The sequence below is a fragment of the Miscanthus floridulus genome, chromosome 15 (assembly GCF_019320115.1).
Source record: "Miscanthus floridulus cultivar M001 chromosome 15, ASM1932011v1, whole genome shotgun sequence".
Lineage (NCBI taxonomy): Eukaryota > Viridiplantae > Streptophyta > Magnoliopsida > Poales > Poaceae > Miscanthus > Miscanthus floridulus.
Window position 1 is genome coordinate 5,802,301 of NC_089594.1, and position 15,443 is coordinate 5,817,743.

The window sequence follows — 15,443 nt, forward strand, 5'->3', positions numbered from 1 at the left end:
GGCTGCCTCCCTGCCTCCTATCCTGCCTGGGTGGCTGGATGCGTCCAATTCTGGTTTAATTGCTCAGTTCAAACCAATAGATTAGCCCAATCAATATATTAGATATGCATAAAGTAAGTAATATATTTGTTATGTATCTGCAATTTGTTTTTTTATCTGCGCTGGTGACTAGCAGTGCCAAGTTCTTCAGTAGGGCTGCCTCTCAGTTTTTTTTTCTTTTGTCCCCTTTTTTCCTGAGATGGATGCTTTTTCTTTTGTTAGATAGCAAGGTGCTTTATGGTCCTGCATCGATTTTTCATCCTCTGCTTGATCTGTGTTTTTGCCCACTACATAAACAGGTGCGATGCATAAAAAAAATGAAAACAGAGCTCTGTATTTTTTTTGCAAATAAACCGGGGGGGGGGGGGGGGGGGGGGGGGGGGGGGGAGGGGGGGATTGCAGTGGGATGCAAATGAACACATACACTATACTTGCTTTTTCAGAATACATAAGTTGTTGACACAGATGTTTTGATTAGCACACCACAATTCATCTAGATCGCTTTTTTCTATTATGATTGGAAAATATGCATCTGTGCTTTTTAAAATGTTGTTCCATTTTTTGTGCTTTTATGCATAGGACTAGTTGAATCACAGGGGATAGTTGCCTAGAGCTAGTTGTTTCCTTCAATAATTATTGCATTTTATCCTCATACAAATATAATGACAACAACTCTTTTTTTGTGCATGCATTTATAGAGATAGTTCTTCATACAATGCCTAGAGGGCAGAGGTTTCAAGGAGTGTGTACGCCAGCGTCCAATTGCAGGAACAAGGTATGATCACACTCACGGAAAAGAAAAACACAACCATTTTCTTACGCAATTTAAGTGTCATTTTTTAGGCAACAATGTGCTCCTAAATGGGCAATTTAGCCTTCTGTTGCAGTTTGGCAGGCATGCTGCATTTAGAACAGGTTCAACCTTAATGTTTTTAGTTTGTTAAATAATTATGAGTGAGTTTTGTAATGTTTTCTTGCAATTAATGATTATGCGTTAACATTCAAAAAAGCCTTATGTTGTATATGCTCGTTGCGCTCTAGAATGTATGTACCATAGCAGCCCACCTTGTAACATTGCCTCTGTTTTTTGACATCATCACTTGCCTTTGTTTGATATGTTTTTTTTTTTTGCAAATAAACCACGGGGTTGGGGGTTAGGGGTGGGGCTGTGGGTTGCAAATCAACACAGACACTATACTTGCTTTTTCAGAATACAAAAATTGCCTAATTTGGAAGACATTGTTGCCTAATGAATGACACTTAAATTGCCTACGAAAATGCCATCCACTACAACATTACTAGCAACAACCTGCTCATCACCAATAGAGGCTCCAGGAACATAAGCATCCTTTTCTATTTCCATCCAGCAACAAATTTATGACACATGTTATCTTTTTTTAACATGCAAGATACAAGCCATGTACACAAGATGCGGGCCAGTATAGAGAAGATGTGCAAATGTGTGGGACTAGATGTATAGTGTTGTGCTTTTTAAAAAATTTCAGATACAAATGTATTTTTTTTTCTGAGATGTGTTCTTTTTATGAAAAATTGCATTTTTGTGAACGTATATATGTAGTACCTAAAAGCATATGTCTGGGTCTTATTTGCCTTTTTTTTAATGTATAGATGTGCAAATGTGTGGTCGGTCTCTGGTCCTGCCCATATCCCACCAAAAAACAAACGTTAATTAGTATCCTTGCCGAAAAAGGAATAGAATAATTACACATTTACCAAAAAAAGGAAAGGCCGTGCGATAAGCTTTATTACGGCCGGCCGTAATTTAGCTGCTTAGCTAATTTGTATTAGCGCTACCCTTTGCCTACAAAATTAGAGTTTGGTAAGGAAATCTCGCACTCCTGCCACTGAGCCAGAAGACGTACGTGTAATGGAAACTTATTCGCCCTGTTCCCTATAACTCGTATTTTATCAATCAACGAACAACAAATCAACCAACAATATTTTCAGCTATAGCTTATCAACCAAGCAAACAGAGCAATTGTCTGTTTGGATCCTTTGTTCGCATTACATAGTTTAAGGAAGTCAGTTAAGAATTTTTTTATTGGCTAGATTTATTTTGAGATATTAGTTAAGACTATCAATTGGAGTATTTGGATCCAGTAGTGCTAGTTTTAGCTGTTGTAACAATCAGTAGGTGGGATCCGACCATCCCATTATCCTCAAAACTCAACTATTAACGTTTATAGCACCTCAAGATAGACTACTAGTCTCAACATTAATCAAAAGCATTTGACTTCTTATTAATGTACTGCGTGTGCTTTAACTGGGTTCTACAAAGACGAATACTGTGTTTGTCATATTATAATAACTGCCTGTAATAGTACATATAAGCACCAGTTACATATTTCCTGTGGCTTCAAAAATTCAAACTAGATGTTGCATTTGATGTCAGTGTACGCACTTGTTGAAGTAGGGTTATTGACATGCCTCACATGCGTGAGATCATAAAAACGAACTAATGTCGACATAGAACTGGCACCTACTCCAGCATTGGCACAGCAAAATAAATGTATTACGCACTAAACTAAGCCACAGAATATTGTTAGATACAGAGAGATGATTTGGTCAATGATCTTTGGCAAACGCCTCTTCCAATGTCATCAGCCAAGTCACGTACTGGCTGCGCTCCTTCTCAAGCAAGTGTTGGAGAATTAAGGTTGCCAGTTTGGAGTTGACGCCTCTTGCTAGAAGACATTCTCGCAAAGCAGCCTGTAGCCGAGGATCCAAGTCTCTATGCAAAGAAAGGCAAACACTGTCACTGAGTGCAAATGTGTGAGTTCTAAAAAAACAAACTTCCTAAGCTTGCCACTAATGTTAGTAGTGTTGATGTTCTGGAGAACTTGTATCATTTATGCCTCCTTATGTAGGACACTTTTCTTACAACCACCATGATCTGAAGAATTTTGACACCGTCAACTACTTTAGGAATGAATGGAACAAAGAATAAGGGTGATGTTGTCCAAATTTAACTCTCAGTTCAGAGCAAAGAAAATTATAGCTGCATTACACTAGATTGTTCTAAAGGATACAGCAATCCTTAATTGACAATGGCTACTTTTCTGTATGACAATTTTTTCATGAGTGCAGATTTGGTGCCCAGGGGGGCTTGGGGCTGGCGCCCTCGTACCATGTTGCAATGTTTCAAAAATCATCACAAAATCATGTATGTAGTACACATAAAGTTAAGTATTGCTGCAACAATTCAGTTTGAAATTCATCCTAGACGCCAACAAACAAAATAGACAAGCAGTCAACCTGGCACTGTTCATCATGTGCTGACAGTGACACTTCTGTTTTTTTTTAATCTCAGCATCAAAGATGAATTTCTCAACTGAATTTTTGTGGCTACACTTAACTTTAGGTGTACTACATACATGATTTTTTGATGATTTTTGAAGCATTGCAACATGGTATTTTAGAACGAGGGCACCATATGATTTTCCTTTATTCATCAAGTGTTACTCTTTTATTTCCTCACTGGTTTGCTATGTGTTCTTCTTCCCATTATGCTCTAGTCAACAAAGGGGTATAATATGGACCAAGTATCAAATTTTCATTGTCATACATCAAATTTGGTAGCAGATGACCATCTCGAGACCAGTTTTTTAGGTTAACATTAAATGCTGTGAATCGTAGCCCAGCAAGGCAGAAACTACCCTTGTTTCGTGCTGGTTGGCTTCAAACAATTGAAAGAAATTTGGCCCAAATAATCCAAGATGAGATAAGGTATTCAAATGCATGGAACAAACAGGTCAATCAGATTCCTTACATCCACAATCACTTCCCCTAAGTTTATTACTTTATAAAATTATTTTATGTACTGAAAAAATATTTGATAAGCCCATTTAGATAATCTAGTTAAAGATAATGAACATCACAATGAATATCATGAGATTACAAATTAGAATAAAAATAGCATAGGAACCCAGGATAATTTCATGTGATTACTTTGATCCAGGATCAGGGAATGTTATTTACATATCCAGGTTTTCCAATCTTTGAGTTGATTATTAATTCTGTACTTCTGAAGAGACTAGCATCACCCTTAACCTAAAGTTTCAACTAGCATGATTGTCAATCAAAAAACGTCTCTCACAACATGAACTTCAAACAATAGAGGTGCATATGATTCTGCTAAACCATGTGCAGTACTGATAGACAAACAGCATTGGAAGCTTACTCCCCAGATCTCACAGAGGCAACAGCAGAATTTAATTGGAAATTTTAAAGGCAAACGGAACTTTCAGGAGTAAACAAGTTCGGTGATTACCCTCATGGTACAATGGTCCTTGCCTACTTAGCCATATTTTGTGGACCATCCTGAGCTTACTCGAGAATTTTTCTAGGCAGTAGGCACAAAACCCTTTATCAAGAAAGAATGGTAATTGAGTAAAAAATAAATTTCAGACTAGCTGTACACATGGCATTGAATATTTTCGAAAATAACCACATCAATATCTAATTACCAAGAACAAATACTTGGATCGTTACCAATATTAAAAAAAAGGGCGTACCTAGTGCAGAGAGCTCCCACTCTGTGCGGGGTCTGGAGAAGGGTGTTAGTGACAAGCCTTACCCTTACCTATGCAATGTGAGGAGACCGCGACTCGAACCCGGGACCTTCCGGTCATAGGTGGTAAGACTCTACCGCTTGCACCAGGCCCGCCCTTCGATCGTTACCAATATTACAGAGGTTAATAACTATTCGTCTCATACTAGTGATGCAATCCTGCATATAATATAATGGAACCTACACTGAACAAGTCTCCTTAGGTTTCATATGTTGATGACAACTAAGAGCTAACAAAATGCTAGGCAATAACAACAGATCGACGAAATGTCTTCAGAGTACAGCAGATATTTGCGATTCATGCCTAAGATACTAGCACAAGTCTTGACATTCGATGCAATACAATTTACAATTTTAATCCTGCAATGATTAACCATCTATAAATTCCAGGAATATCTACACTACCTTCAAATATGCTGTGACAAATTTTAACATGAAAATGCCAGTCATCTTTGCAAAAGAGATTGTCCCAAAAAAAAAAAAACTTTGCAAAAGAGATAGGCAATGCTGATCCAAATCATACAGCACACATGTGGGGAAAAATGCTCGTTTTACAGATTTTTCTTGCAGGGAAGCCAGCTTTATTAGTCAATTTTATGTGCTTTACATGTGCAGTAAAGCCATCTTTAATATCTGTGGATGCATTGTGCACATAAAACAACAACAGCGTCCACAGGGGTATTTTTTTAACTAAAAGACCAAATAAAAAACAAGCAGAGCATAAGAGCACCACCTGAACACCGGGCCTTCATACTCGTCTTCTCCAGCGGCGCCAGGAGAGGAGTGGTACCGGACAGCGTTAATAGCATAGTCAGCAGCGCCGCGCTCCTCCTCCCCAACCCAAGACGCACGGCAGTCGAAGTGCAGGACGGGCGTCGCGCCAGGCTTACTGACGAAGACCTTCATGAGCGCGGCCCTGGGCAGCGGGTCCTGCTCTACGAACCGCAGCGGGGCGAGCAGCGCCGACACGAGGACCTCCTCGGAACCGGCCCGGCGGCGCAGGAGCACGTCCTGCGCGCGCGGGGAGTCCGACACGGCGTCGAAGCCGGACGCGTCCTGCGAGCGCAAAGTTGTGAGCTTTGCGCTGGATCGGGGTTGTGAGAGGATGAGGATGCGCGTTACCTCGAAACGGAAACGAAGGGGAGTGGAGGGGGAGGAGAAGGTGAGCTCGTGGGCGAGCTCGGCGCGGAGGGCGGCGGCCAGGACACCGCCGTCGGTCGCGCCGCGGCGGAGGGCGGCGGAGGCTCTTAGCCGCCGCAGGAACATGGCGCACGGCGGGACGGGATGCAGAATTGCAGATCGATTCGGTCGCAGCTCGCAGGCGCAGCCCGGTCCATTTGCAAAGGAGCCCCCAACAAACAAAGCAAGTTCTTTTTTTTTCGACATGCAGATGCACGCTCTAACTCGCGTACATACACAGAGAAATATACAGTAAATTGTGAGAGAATTTTGGCTGCAGCTGCAGTTGCTTAAGAGCAGCCGATGATGGTAAGAACTACATGAACATTCCATACTTTGATATTATTATTGTATAGGTAGATATATAGAAACTAAGAACTGAAGTATATAGATATAAAGATTATTGATATGTACTCCCACCATTTTAAATTATAAGACACTTTGTATTTGCTACGTATATAATTTTTATTATATATTTAGATATATATTATGTCTATATATATTATTAATTAAAGTAATATATTTAATTATAAAAGTTAAAATATTTTATAATTCGGAACCAGGAAGGAAGAGGAGGAGAGAACCGGATGCGTCCAGGGTTGGATCGGAGGGGCGGCGGTGATCTTCGGACGCCGATGTAACTGAGAGAGAGAGACAAGCCAACTCTTGCAATGGATTTACGTGAGTTCGTGACACGTACGTGTCCCCTGTCCATCTGCTCTTCCAATACACGTGGATACAGGTACAACATCAAGGTACTTTACACTAATCCATATATCATCAGGCCTGACCAAGACCAACCGCTACCACACTCGATGACCAAGGGTGTGGGTGTGGTTTCACACAAACCAGTCAGCGGTACTTCTTCACGAACCAGCAACAATACGAACCAGCCAACCGAACAGGCTGCTTGTTCCTTGTCTCCAGCGGTCTGAGGTGGCCGGCGGGCCTGACGGGGTCCTCAGCGTGGCGTCCTGCGGGCCGACGCGAACGCGTGCTCATTCCGCCTCCACTGCCGCAGGGCTGCTGGCCGCGCGCCCGGCATCTAGCACGGTGACCACCTGGCTCCTCCCCCTCCTCCCCAGTTCGCCTGCACGCTACGACTTAGTCGTGGACTCCTTGGGCGGGGCCTAGACCCGCCGTCGTTGGCTCTAGGCACGGTCACCTGCCGGTGAGCGCCTCCCACTGTCGCGGGTGAGTCCGACAATGGCTCCGCGAGGTGTAGCGGCGACTGGCAACCCTCCTCCGTCTAGGCTCCAACGCTTGCCGGTGCGCGCCTCCTACCATCGCGGGCGAGTTCGGGAACGGCCCCGCGAGGGGTGGCGGTGGCCGACACCCACCCCTGCGCGCCTCCCACCGTCGCGGCGAGTCCGAGTACGGCTCCGTGCGTTGTGGCGGCGACCGGCGCCCCCTCCACCGTCTAGGTGCGGACGCTTGCCGGTGCGCGCCTCCCTCCGTCGCGGGTGAGTCTGGGTACGGCTCTGTGCGATGTGGCGGCGACCGGCACCCCCTCCACCGTCCAGGTGTGGACGCTTGTCGGGGCGCGCCTCACTCCGACGCGGGTGAGTCCGAGTATGGCTCCGTGCGGTGTGGCGGCGACCGGCACCCCCTCCACCGTTCAGGGGTAGACGCTTGCCGGTGCACGCCTCCCTCCGCGAGGTGTGGCGGCAACCCCCCCCCCCCCCGGCCTAGGCGCGAACGCTTGCCGGTGCGCTCCTCCCACTGTCGTGAGCGAGTCCGACAACGGCTCCGTGTGGTGTGGCGGCGACTGGCACTCCCCCTTCGTCCTGACGCGGTCGTTCATCGATACGTGCACCTTCCTTTGTCGTTGGTGGGTCAACAAGAGTTCCGGCAAAGGTTCTGGGCGAAAGCTCTGCTCAGATCAATCTGAGCCAGCGACGATGATCTCCTTCTTCAAGGCGTCACTACAGAACCTCTTGTTGCCGCTTCTCCGTGATCGGCCCGTTTCAACCCCTCGGCATAAGGCTCGGGCGAAAACCTTGCCAAGCTCCTGAGGTGTCGCCTTTTGTTGCTTGGTTGGCGATGATTACGCCACGGCGTCATCTACCTCGCTGGAGGCATCGTCAAATGAGATCCTATGTCTCGGTGTTGTAGTTTTCTTTTTCTCTTTTAATTGTATCTGTGGATCTGCCACGATCTAGCTCTTATACTACAGTCGCTGTTCTGGTTTTATATTTTTGTACCTCTATAATCAGGGCTCCGTTTAGCTCCTGATTTATGCTTTGTATCCCGAACTTTTGTTCTGATCTTAATAAAATCCAGACGAGGAATCTCTCCCCTTCGTAGTCTGTTTCAAAAAAAGGGGGTGTGGGTGTGGGGTGTTACAAGTATTAAAACTGATACTAGCTTAGGATCGTGACGCAAACATTTAGCCTGTTCGTTTGTTGGTTTCAGTCAGGGCTTATCAGCCAACCAACAATATTTCTCTCTCATAATAAACCAGCACCGGTTAGACTTATCAGTCCAGAAACCAACCAGCGAACTGTTTGGCTGGTATTAAAGTCGGCTGAAGCTGTTTTATTATCAGAAAAAATACTAAACTTTGGGTTTTGCTGCTTCCTTTGGTGGATGGATGCATGCATGCATGCCGCTCGTTTCTAACCGCCCGATTAGGCGGGCGGGCCGTTTTTTTTATTCATTTATTTTTTGCAACTGATGAAATCGGGATTTAGGATTACGCCGCTCATCGATTTTGGCCACTGCTTTTGTTGATCCAACAACTCGGATCTGTCAATTTGTCCTGTAGTTGAAATCTGTCACCTGATGTTGCAGCCCATTTTTAGCCCGTTTGCTAGCTGCTACTCTGATGTTGCAGCCCAGCATATCGGGGCTCCCTTCTCTTGGGCCTTTTTTTTTTTGTGACTTTGCGTCATGTCAGTCTATCTGATCCGATTAAGTGCTGTCTGTTTGGAGCCTGTTCGCTTGTTGGTTTCAGCCAGCCCAAACCAACCAGCCAACAGTATTTTTCTCTCACAACAAACCAGCACCAGCTAGCCCAAACCAGCCCAGAAACCAACCAGCGAACATACCGTATAGCCAAACTCGGGGATGCGAGATTACTTGTCGTACCTTTGTCCTTCTCATAAAAAAAAAACTTTTCGTAACTTTGTGTTGTGATTTTTTTTAAATCATGGATGTTGAATTAGATGGATGAATCTAATACACAGACAAATAAGAATCAAGTAAAGGGAATATTACCATGTTCCGTCCCAAATTATAAAATATTTTGGCTTTTCTGGATACATACTAAAAGCAATGTATCTAGAAAAGCTAAAATATCTAGATATACATAGATATGCACATAGATATATACTATGTCTAGATACTAAATCCGTCCCAAATTATAAGACGGATGAAATAAGTTTTTGCTATGCACATAGATATACACTATGTTTAGATATATACTAAAAGCAATGTACCTAGAAAAACTAAAACGTCATTTAATTTGAAACGGAGGGAGCATTTTTCTAATGCATATTTGATCAAAGTCAAAGCAAAGTTTGACTTCAAGAGAAGTCGTAACATGTCTTAAGAGAGGGGAATGATACGAGTAGTGTGTACTTGTCTTGTATCGTAGCCTCATAGATAATGGGATTTCATGTCCTTGTTTTCAGGATTCAGATAATCACAGGTGTCAGAAACAGTTTCATTTTTATGAAACTTATTTCATCGTACGAAACTTTTAGCATCTCTTTTTTTTATTTATACTATATCGTGTTAGCATATTTAATGCAATTAGAGAATGCGCGCTAGCTCTTCTACTCAAGTAGTAGAAGATTTGATTGATTCTTTATTATTTGTTTCGCCAGGAAAAAGTCCACGTTGTCCTGTACTCATCAACACCAAAGCAGGCTGGGCTCAGTTTCATGGATGGTACTACATATATAACTTACCATGCATGATACGTATTGTTTTTCCCCCAGGGGAACGAAGATTTTTTTATGGAATATATATATATATATATATATATATATTTACTCATTAACGTTAATGTTTTATGCTACACTTTGCCATCTAACCTTGTCAACCATTTGATTGATATTGAAGGTGCTAAAAATAAAGAGTATTAGCTAAAGGTTTGTTTATATATGCTACCAGCGGCAGGAACCATTTGTTGTTTGTTACTACAAATTAGGTGGGCTAAAAATAGTCATGCCACGCCACTAGCTAGTCGTTAACCCATTAACTAGACACAACACTACCTACCAAGCAAGCGATAATAGTTCATCACTAGACATTAGTTTAGGATCCAAACATGCACCACTCATTATAGTTAGCAGGCAAAATAATTTTGTTTCTCCAAATCTGTCAAAGCATCCCTTACCTTTTTGTTTAACTTGTTTTTTTCTACGAAGGTACTGCCGCTCCACTGTCAGGACAAGTACAGCACACTGATTCTGGAGCTCATAATTCACTTCCGGGGCTTGAGATAGATCTCGAGGCAAACCATCCGGTCCCAACCGTCGCCGTATATGTTTGGTGGCTGTTCATGTTCTTTGCCTTTATTGTTAAGCAGGCCGAGTGCGTCGGCTCCAGAGTTCATAACTGTTGCACGGCGTGTGTGATCTTCTTGTTCATTTTCTCCACATGCTTATTTATTTTTATTCACAGTCCATATATATTACTAGCTTATATTATTATTTTATTTGGAAAATATATATCCAGGTTGTCATGGCTCACTGCACACCAGCCGACCAGGTCGAGGAGCTGCAGGAGCGTTGCTACAAATACTCGCAGAAAGCCCTCGGGTTCGAGACCTGCACATTTGTCGCACTACGTAAAAAAGTCACATATCCACCACGTTATCAACAGATGCCAGCACAAACGCGCGTCTGTAGTATGAGTTTATAGACGTGCATTCTCGACGCGCGTCTGTAATAAGTCGCCGACCGGGGTCGCCAGTCCGGTGGCGTCAACACGCGTCTGTAATAAGCGCTTACTACATACGCGTGTTAGTAACGAACGTCTGTAATATTACTACAGACGCGTGTTTATAGGACATGTCTGGAGTTAGACGACACATCACAGACGCGGATAGTTAACGCGCGTAAGTAGTTCGTGGTTGGGACGCGTCTATAACATCAATTGTTACTCACACACGCGCAAAAGAACACCGCGTCACTTGGTTGTCCCACGGACCCGAAAAAATTATTCACTCTAGCCTATGACCGAGCCCTCACGTCCGCTCCCCGACTCCAGCCCCACGTGTCCCCGAGTCTCGACTCCATTCCCCTCCTCCTCCTGTGTCGCTCCCCCCCCCCCCTCTCTGCGGCTGGCTCTAGGCACGCGGACGGCGGCGGCGGCTAGATCCGGACGTGTGGACGGTGGCGTCGGCTAGATCTGGGCGCACCATCCATGTTGACTCATCTCTCTCTCTCTTCCTCTCTCTCTCTCTCTCTCTCTCTCTCTCTCTCTCTCTCTCTCCTCTACTCGAGTTCTCTCGGCTTCACAACGACGTGGATGCTCAGCGCGGGTGACACCGGCATCACAGCGCGGGTGGCGACGACGGTGAGATCCCGACATTGGGGCGACGGCGGCAGCAGGATCCAGGTGTGTGGCCTATAACCCAGCCATCTCAAGTCTCCTCCTCCATGGTGCTCCGTGTGCTCATGGGTAACCCTAGCCACGCCTGTGATGCCCCAAACCCTAGCTGCATTCTGAATCAAGGGGTCCATTACCTGTATATATAGTTCATGGATTTCATTTGGGTAACCCTAGCTGCTCAGGTTTTGCACATATGTCCCTTCGTTCTCTCCTTTCCCCAAATTGATATGGTTCCTTGATCTATGATGGCTGCAATTTCCTATGAATTTCCCCAGACTAAGAACTTAAAGGTCCTTTACCGTGTGATTTGGGCTATATGATAATTAATTGTACTTAAGTGTCGAACTCTTGATGCTTGTTAATTGGAGATTAATACTAAAAATTTTGTGGCTATAATAGTAGTAGTTTTATTAGAGGATATAGTAGCTCCACTTAGCCTATGGTTTTCATGGTATATTCTGTTTCATGTCTAAATTGTTAATCATTGAATTGTTACAATCAGAGGATATAGCAGCTCCACCAAGCAGTGTGGAAAAAGTCATGGGAATTGATGAGCACATAGGTTGTACCATGAGTGGACTTATTGCTGATGCTAGAACACTAGTTCTGCCAAATTTTTGCTACACTGAATCAATATTTATTAACAACTGTGATGATTGTAACTCCTTGTATTTCAACCTGTTTTGTATATCTACCTAGCTTCTATTAAGTCACAAGTAAACTGCTATATATTGTTTTGGTTATCTACCTAGTTTTGACTTATCTAAAGCTCCAAACTACTATATGTGCTAAAAGCTCCAAACAACTATGTTAGAATTTGATGCTAAAAGCATGCTGGGGATTTCTTGTTGTGATTGAGCAGGCGAAGGACAATATTGGCGAGAGTCGCAACGCTCCAACAGTCAGGGTCACTGTTTGGAAAGGTATTTTCAGTCCTGCAAGTTTTTCAATTATCTTACTGTTTGAAAACTTAACATATCCTGCTAGCCATAGTTTGGAGTTAGAAATGTGCTTTCCAGAGCAATAGAACTAGTTTGGAGTCAGAAATGTGCTAGCCTAAGCAAAAAAAAATTTATATATGAACCAGTACCATCGATTGCCATTAAGATGCTTTCTTCTTGATTACAAAGGTAACTAAGATTTGTTTTTCCATTTTCCTATGTGGATGTTGGGAGCAGGAGGAGCTCGTGCAGCTTAAGCGCGAGGCTTATGGAGGAAGGGTAGTTTCTATGTCAGTCCTGATCCAAAGTTGATGTTTGTCAGAAGGGTAACTAACTCAGATTCTTGCTATTCTTTTGTTTGCTTTAGACAGATTCTTGCTGTTATGGTCCATATTTATAAGCTGTAGTTATTCTGCTTGATCTTTGGAAAGGGTTTGCTACTCTCGATTGTCTATCTTGATCACAGTAGTGTGATTGTGTAGCAAGCAAAACTTAAATTAGTTGTAGATGTGCAGGAAGATGGTAGCTGCAATCACTCTTCTTGATCACAATAGTATGAATGTGCAGGAAGATGGTAGCTGCAGTCACTCTTTCTTATTTGTATAATCATAAAGCTGACAATTGGTTCTTTTGTTTTCTCATGTTGTAGCTATCAGCTGGATATCAATGTTGACAAAGCAGCCGATTTCTTTGAAGCAGTACGCAGGCTGTTTTCCTCCTGAAGATAAATCCCAGTGCACGGCGTGTAAAATTCTGAGAGATAATCATAGAATTATAGAAATTCTATATTTCTTCTCCTCGACTTATATCTGCTAGAGTCAGTGAAGTGGATCTCCTGGCAGACCTTCAGTTTTTTGTTTGGTTGGCTGCTTGCAAATTATTCTCTAATTAGCATGAAACTGTCTGTGTATTGAAAATTGTCATGTATGATAGCGAATTGGGAAGTGATAGCAGCTTGTTTTGAAGAGCCAATTTCTCACTTGTGTGTGATCTATTTTTGGATTGCTTGGAATTTGGTTGCTAATGAAAGTTTCATGCCTCTTGCAGTTTCCCATTGACTTGGAACAATATGACCAAAGAGAGCGGCTTAAGAAAAGTGGCCTGGTGATAAGGACCAATAGGCAGTAAAGTTTGATGCCTCATCTAAATTCTATATTTTGGCCTACTTTGGTCTAGGTGTAACGTACATACATATATTGGTGCTTTCAGAATGCCATGCGACAAACTACATCCCTGTGATTTTTTGCAATATTGCACTATGTAATAGCTTTTACTTGCAGTATGTTGGAGAGACATGTAATTGCTAATTAGCAATAGACTACTATGTATATAGTTTGATGTGTGTCATGTATGGTATATGTAACACCGTGGCAGTGAGGATTTTTTTTTTGTAATTTGTTATTACAGACACGTGTTGGTTATGCGCGTATGTGACAAGGGGTCATCACAGATGCGTTGTTGACTCCACAAGTCTGTCGGATGAACCACACAGACGTGTGTTTATATATCACATAACACGCGTCTGTGGTATGAAGTTATCACATACGCGTTTTTAGTGTGTCTGTAATAAGACCTTACTATAGACACGTTATCAGTCTGTGACGTCTCTAAAGGCGCGTCTGTAATGTGCTTATTTTACGTAGTGGTCGCGTCGTGCTTTGCTGCTCCTGTAGTATCGACCACCGCCACCGAGAGCATCACGACCTTAATCGTCGCCGCAGCAGGCTTACTCGTGGCCATCTCGATTGAACTCTTCTCCCTGATGAAGAAGAAGAACACAAAGTCGTTGGGCCGTGGGCTGGTCTATTTGTCGTCGTCACTTCTGATCTTGACCACATTCCTCGTGTTCATCTCATTCGACAAGCGCTACGCCTATGGCATCCCCTCCGTTCCGCTGCTGATCATCGGCGCCGCCCTCTTTCAACACAAAATGTTGCCTGTTGGAGTGCACGATAATGAAGAAGCTATTCAAGATGTTCACAAAAAAAAGCTATTCAAGAGGAGCTTGACAACATCTTCGATCTCTGGGCTATTATTCTCAACTTTGGCGGCTTCGTTACCTTGATTTTCACCTACAACATGCAAGCCGAGTACTCATCTGCCAGCGTCACGGGGTTTCTTTTCATGTTCACCATCGTTCTCAGCCTCTTTGAGAGGATGGTCGCTGCGGCGAGACCTATGGTGCTCGCTCGTCTTGCAACTTATCTGCACTATCTGCTGACATTCCTATTTGTTGGCACGCTTACGTCCACTTTGGTCACGGCTGCCAAGTCGTTGGATTCAAGTGGTTAATTTTTGGGTTGGCAAGCTAGGCCGGAAGGAGTTTCCTCGGTTCCTCTCCGGTAAAAACTTTGGGAAGGTGGAGGAGTAGCTCTGTCAAAAAAAAAAAAAAAATTTTGCTAGTTGGGTCGCCTGAAGAATAATGGTTCGGAATGTATAGTTTATGGTTTTGTTGTTGTACTACTAATAAATATGGTTAGGTTGTGCGCTGGATGGTGAACCCTGTGCTATTTTCATCAATGTAACATTTGGATTTTTTAAATTAACTTTTTAAATACCTTTTTGTTTGTTTGATTACATTAGTCATCCCTTTATTCATCTAAATTGCATCCATCGGTATGGACAACCATATATGTGCCAATCAATTTCTTGGTTTAAAATTATTGTTACCTTTATTTCATCTATTTTCCCTTTCCTATCAAGTAGTTGTGAAATTTCTCAGTTCTGAAAATCAAGATAGTATTTAATTTCTTTGATAAGCTATATTCCTCAATAGAATATACCAGTTTTCATTTCCTTCGTGCGCTTCTAAAAATTTAAAGTTTGGACCAATCTATGCATTATATTGGGCCATTTGCCCTATAATATTGCTGGATTCATCACAATTCTGCTCATGTATGTTGAATACACTACTGCCTCCAAACTATGCATTAATTTCTTGGAGGTTCCCTGGTCCCGGCGTTGGTGTGGGCGGAGACAGGGTGCTCGTGCTTGCAGTTCCTTGCCCGATGCCGAGAGCTGTGGCAGTAGTAGCAGCGCGACGGGAAGGTGCAGTCCGCATGGACATGGTCGCCAGAGAGGCAGTTGGAGCATTTGTCGACGAACTCCGGCGGGACTGACCTAGGGTG

General features: G+C 43.2%; 1 protein-coding gene across 3 annotated transcripts; it reads right to left on the bottom strand.

The window, feature by feature from the left end:
- Window positions 1-2,333: 2,333 nt before the first annotated feature.
- LOC136508385 (uncharacterized) lies at window positions 2,334-5,965 on the bottom strand. Of its 3 annotated transcripts, none has more exons than XM_066503054.1 (4): window positions 5,753-5,965; window positions 5,364-5,686; window positions 4,643-4,727; window positions 2,662-2,791 (listed from the first exon to the last, which is right to left on the bottom strand). In XM_066503054.1, exons 1-3 carry the CDS (start codon window positions 5,894-5,896, stop codon window positions 4,688-4,690), a joined length of 507 nt encoding a protein of 168 aa, XP_066359151.1. In that variant the 5' UTR covers window positions 5,897-5,965; the 3' UTR covers window positions 2,662-2,791; window positions 4,643-4,687. The 3 variants fall into 3 exon arrangements, 2 of the variants coding, with proteins under 2 accessions (XP_066359150.1, XP_066359151.1); XR_010771959.1 differs by having other exon boundaries at window positions 2,705-2,791; window positions 4,575-4,727; XM_066503053.1 differs by lacking the exon at window positions 4,643-4,727 and having other exon boundaries at window positions 2,334-2,791; window positions 5,753-5,962.
- Between the last annotated feature and the right edge of the window lie 9,478 nt (window positions 5,966-15,443).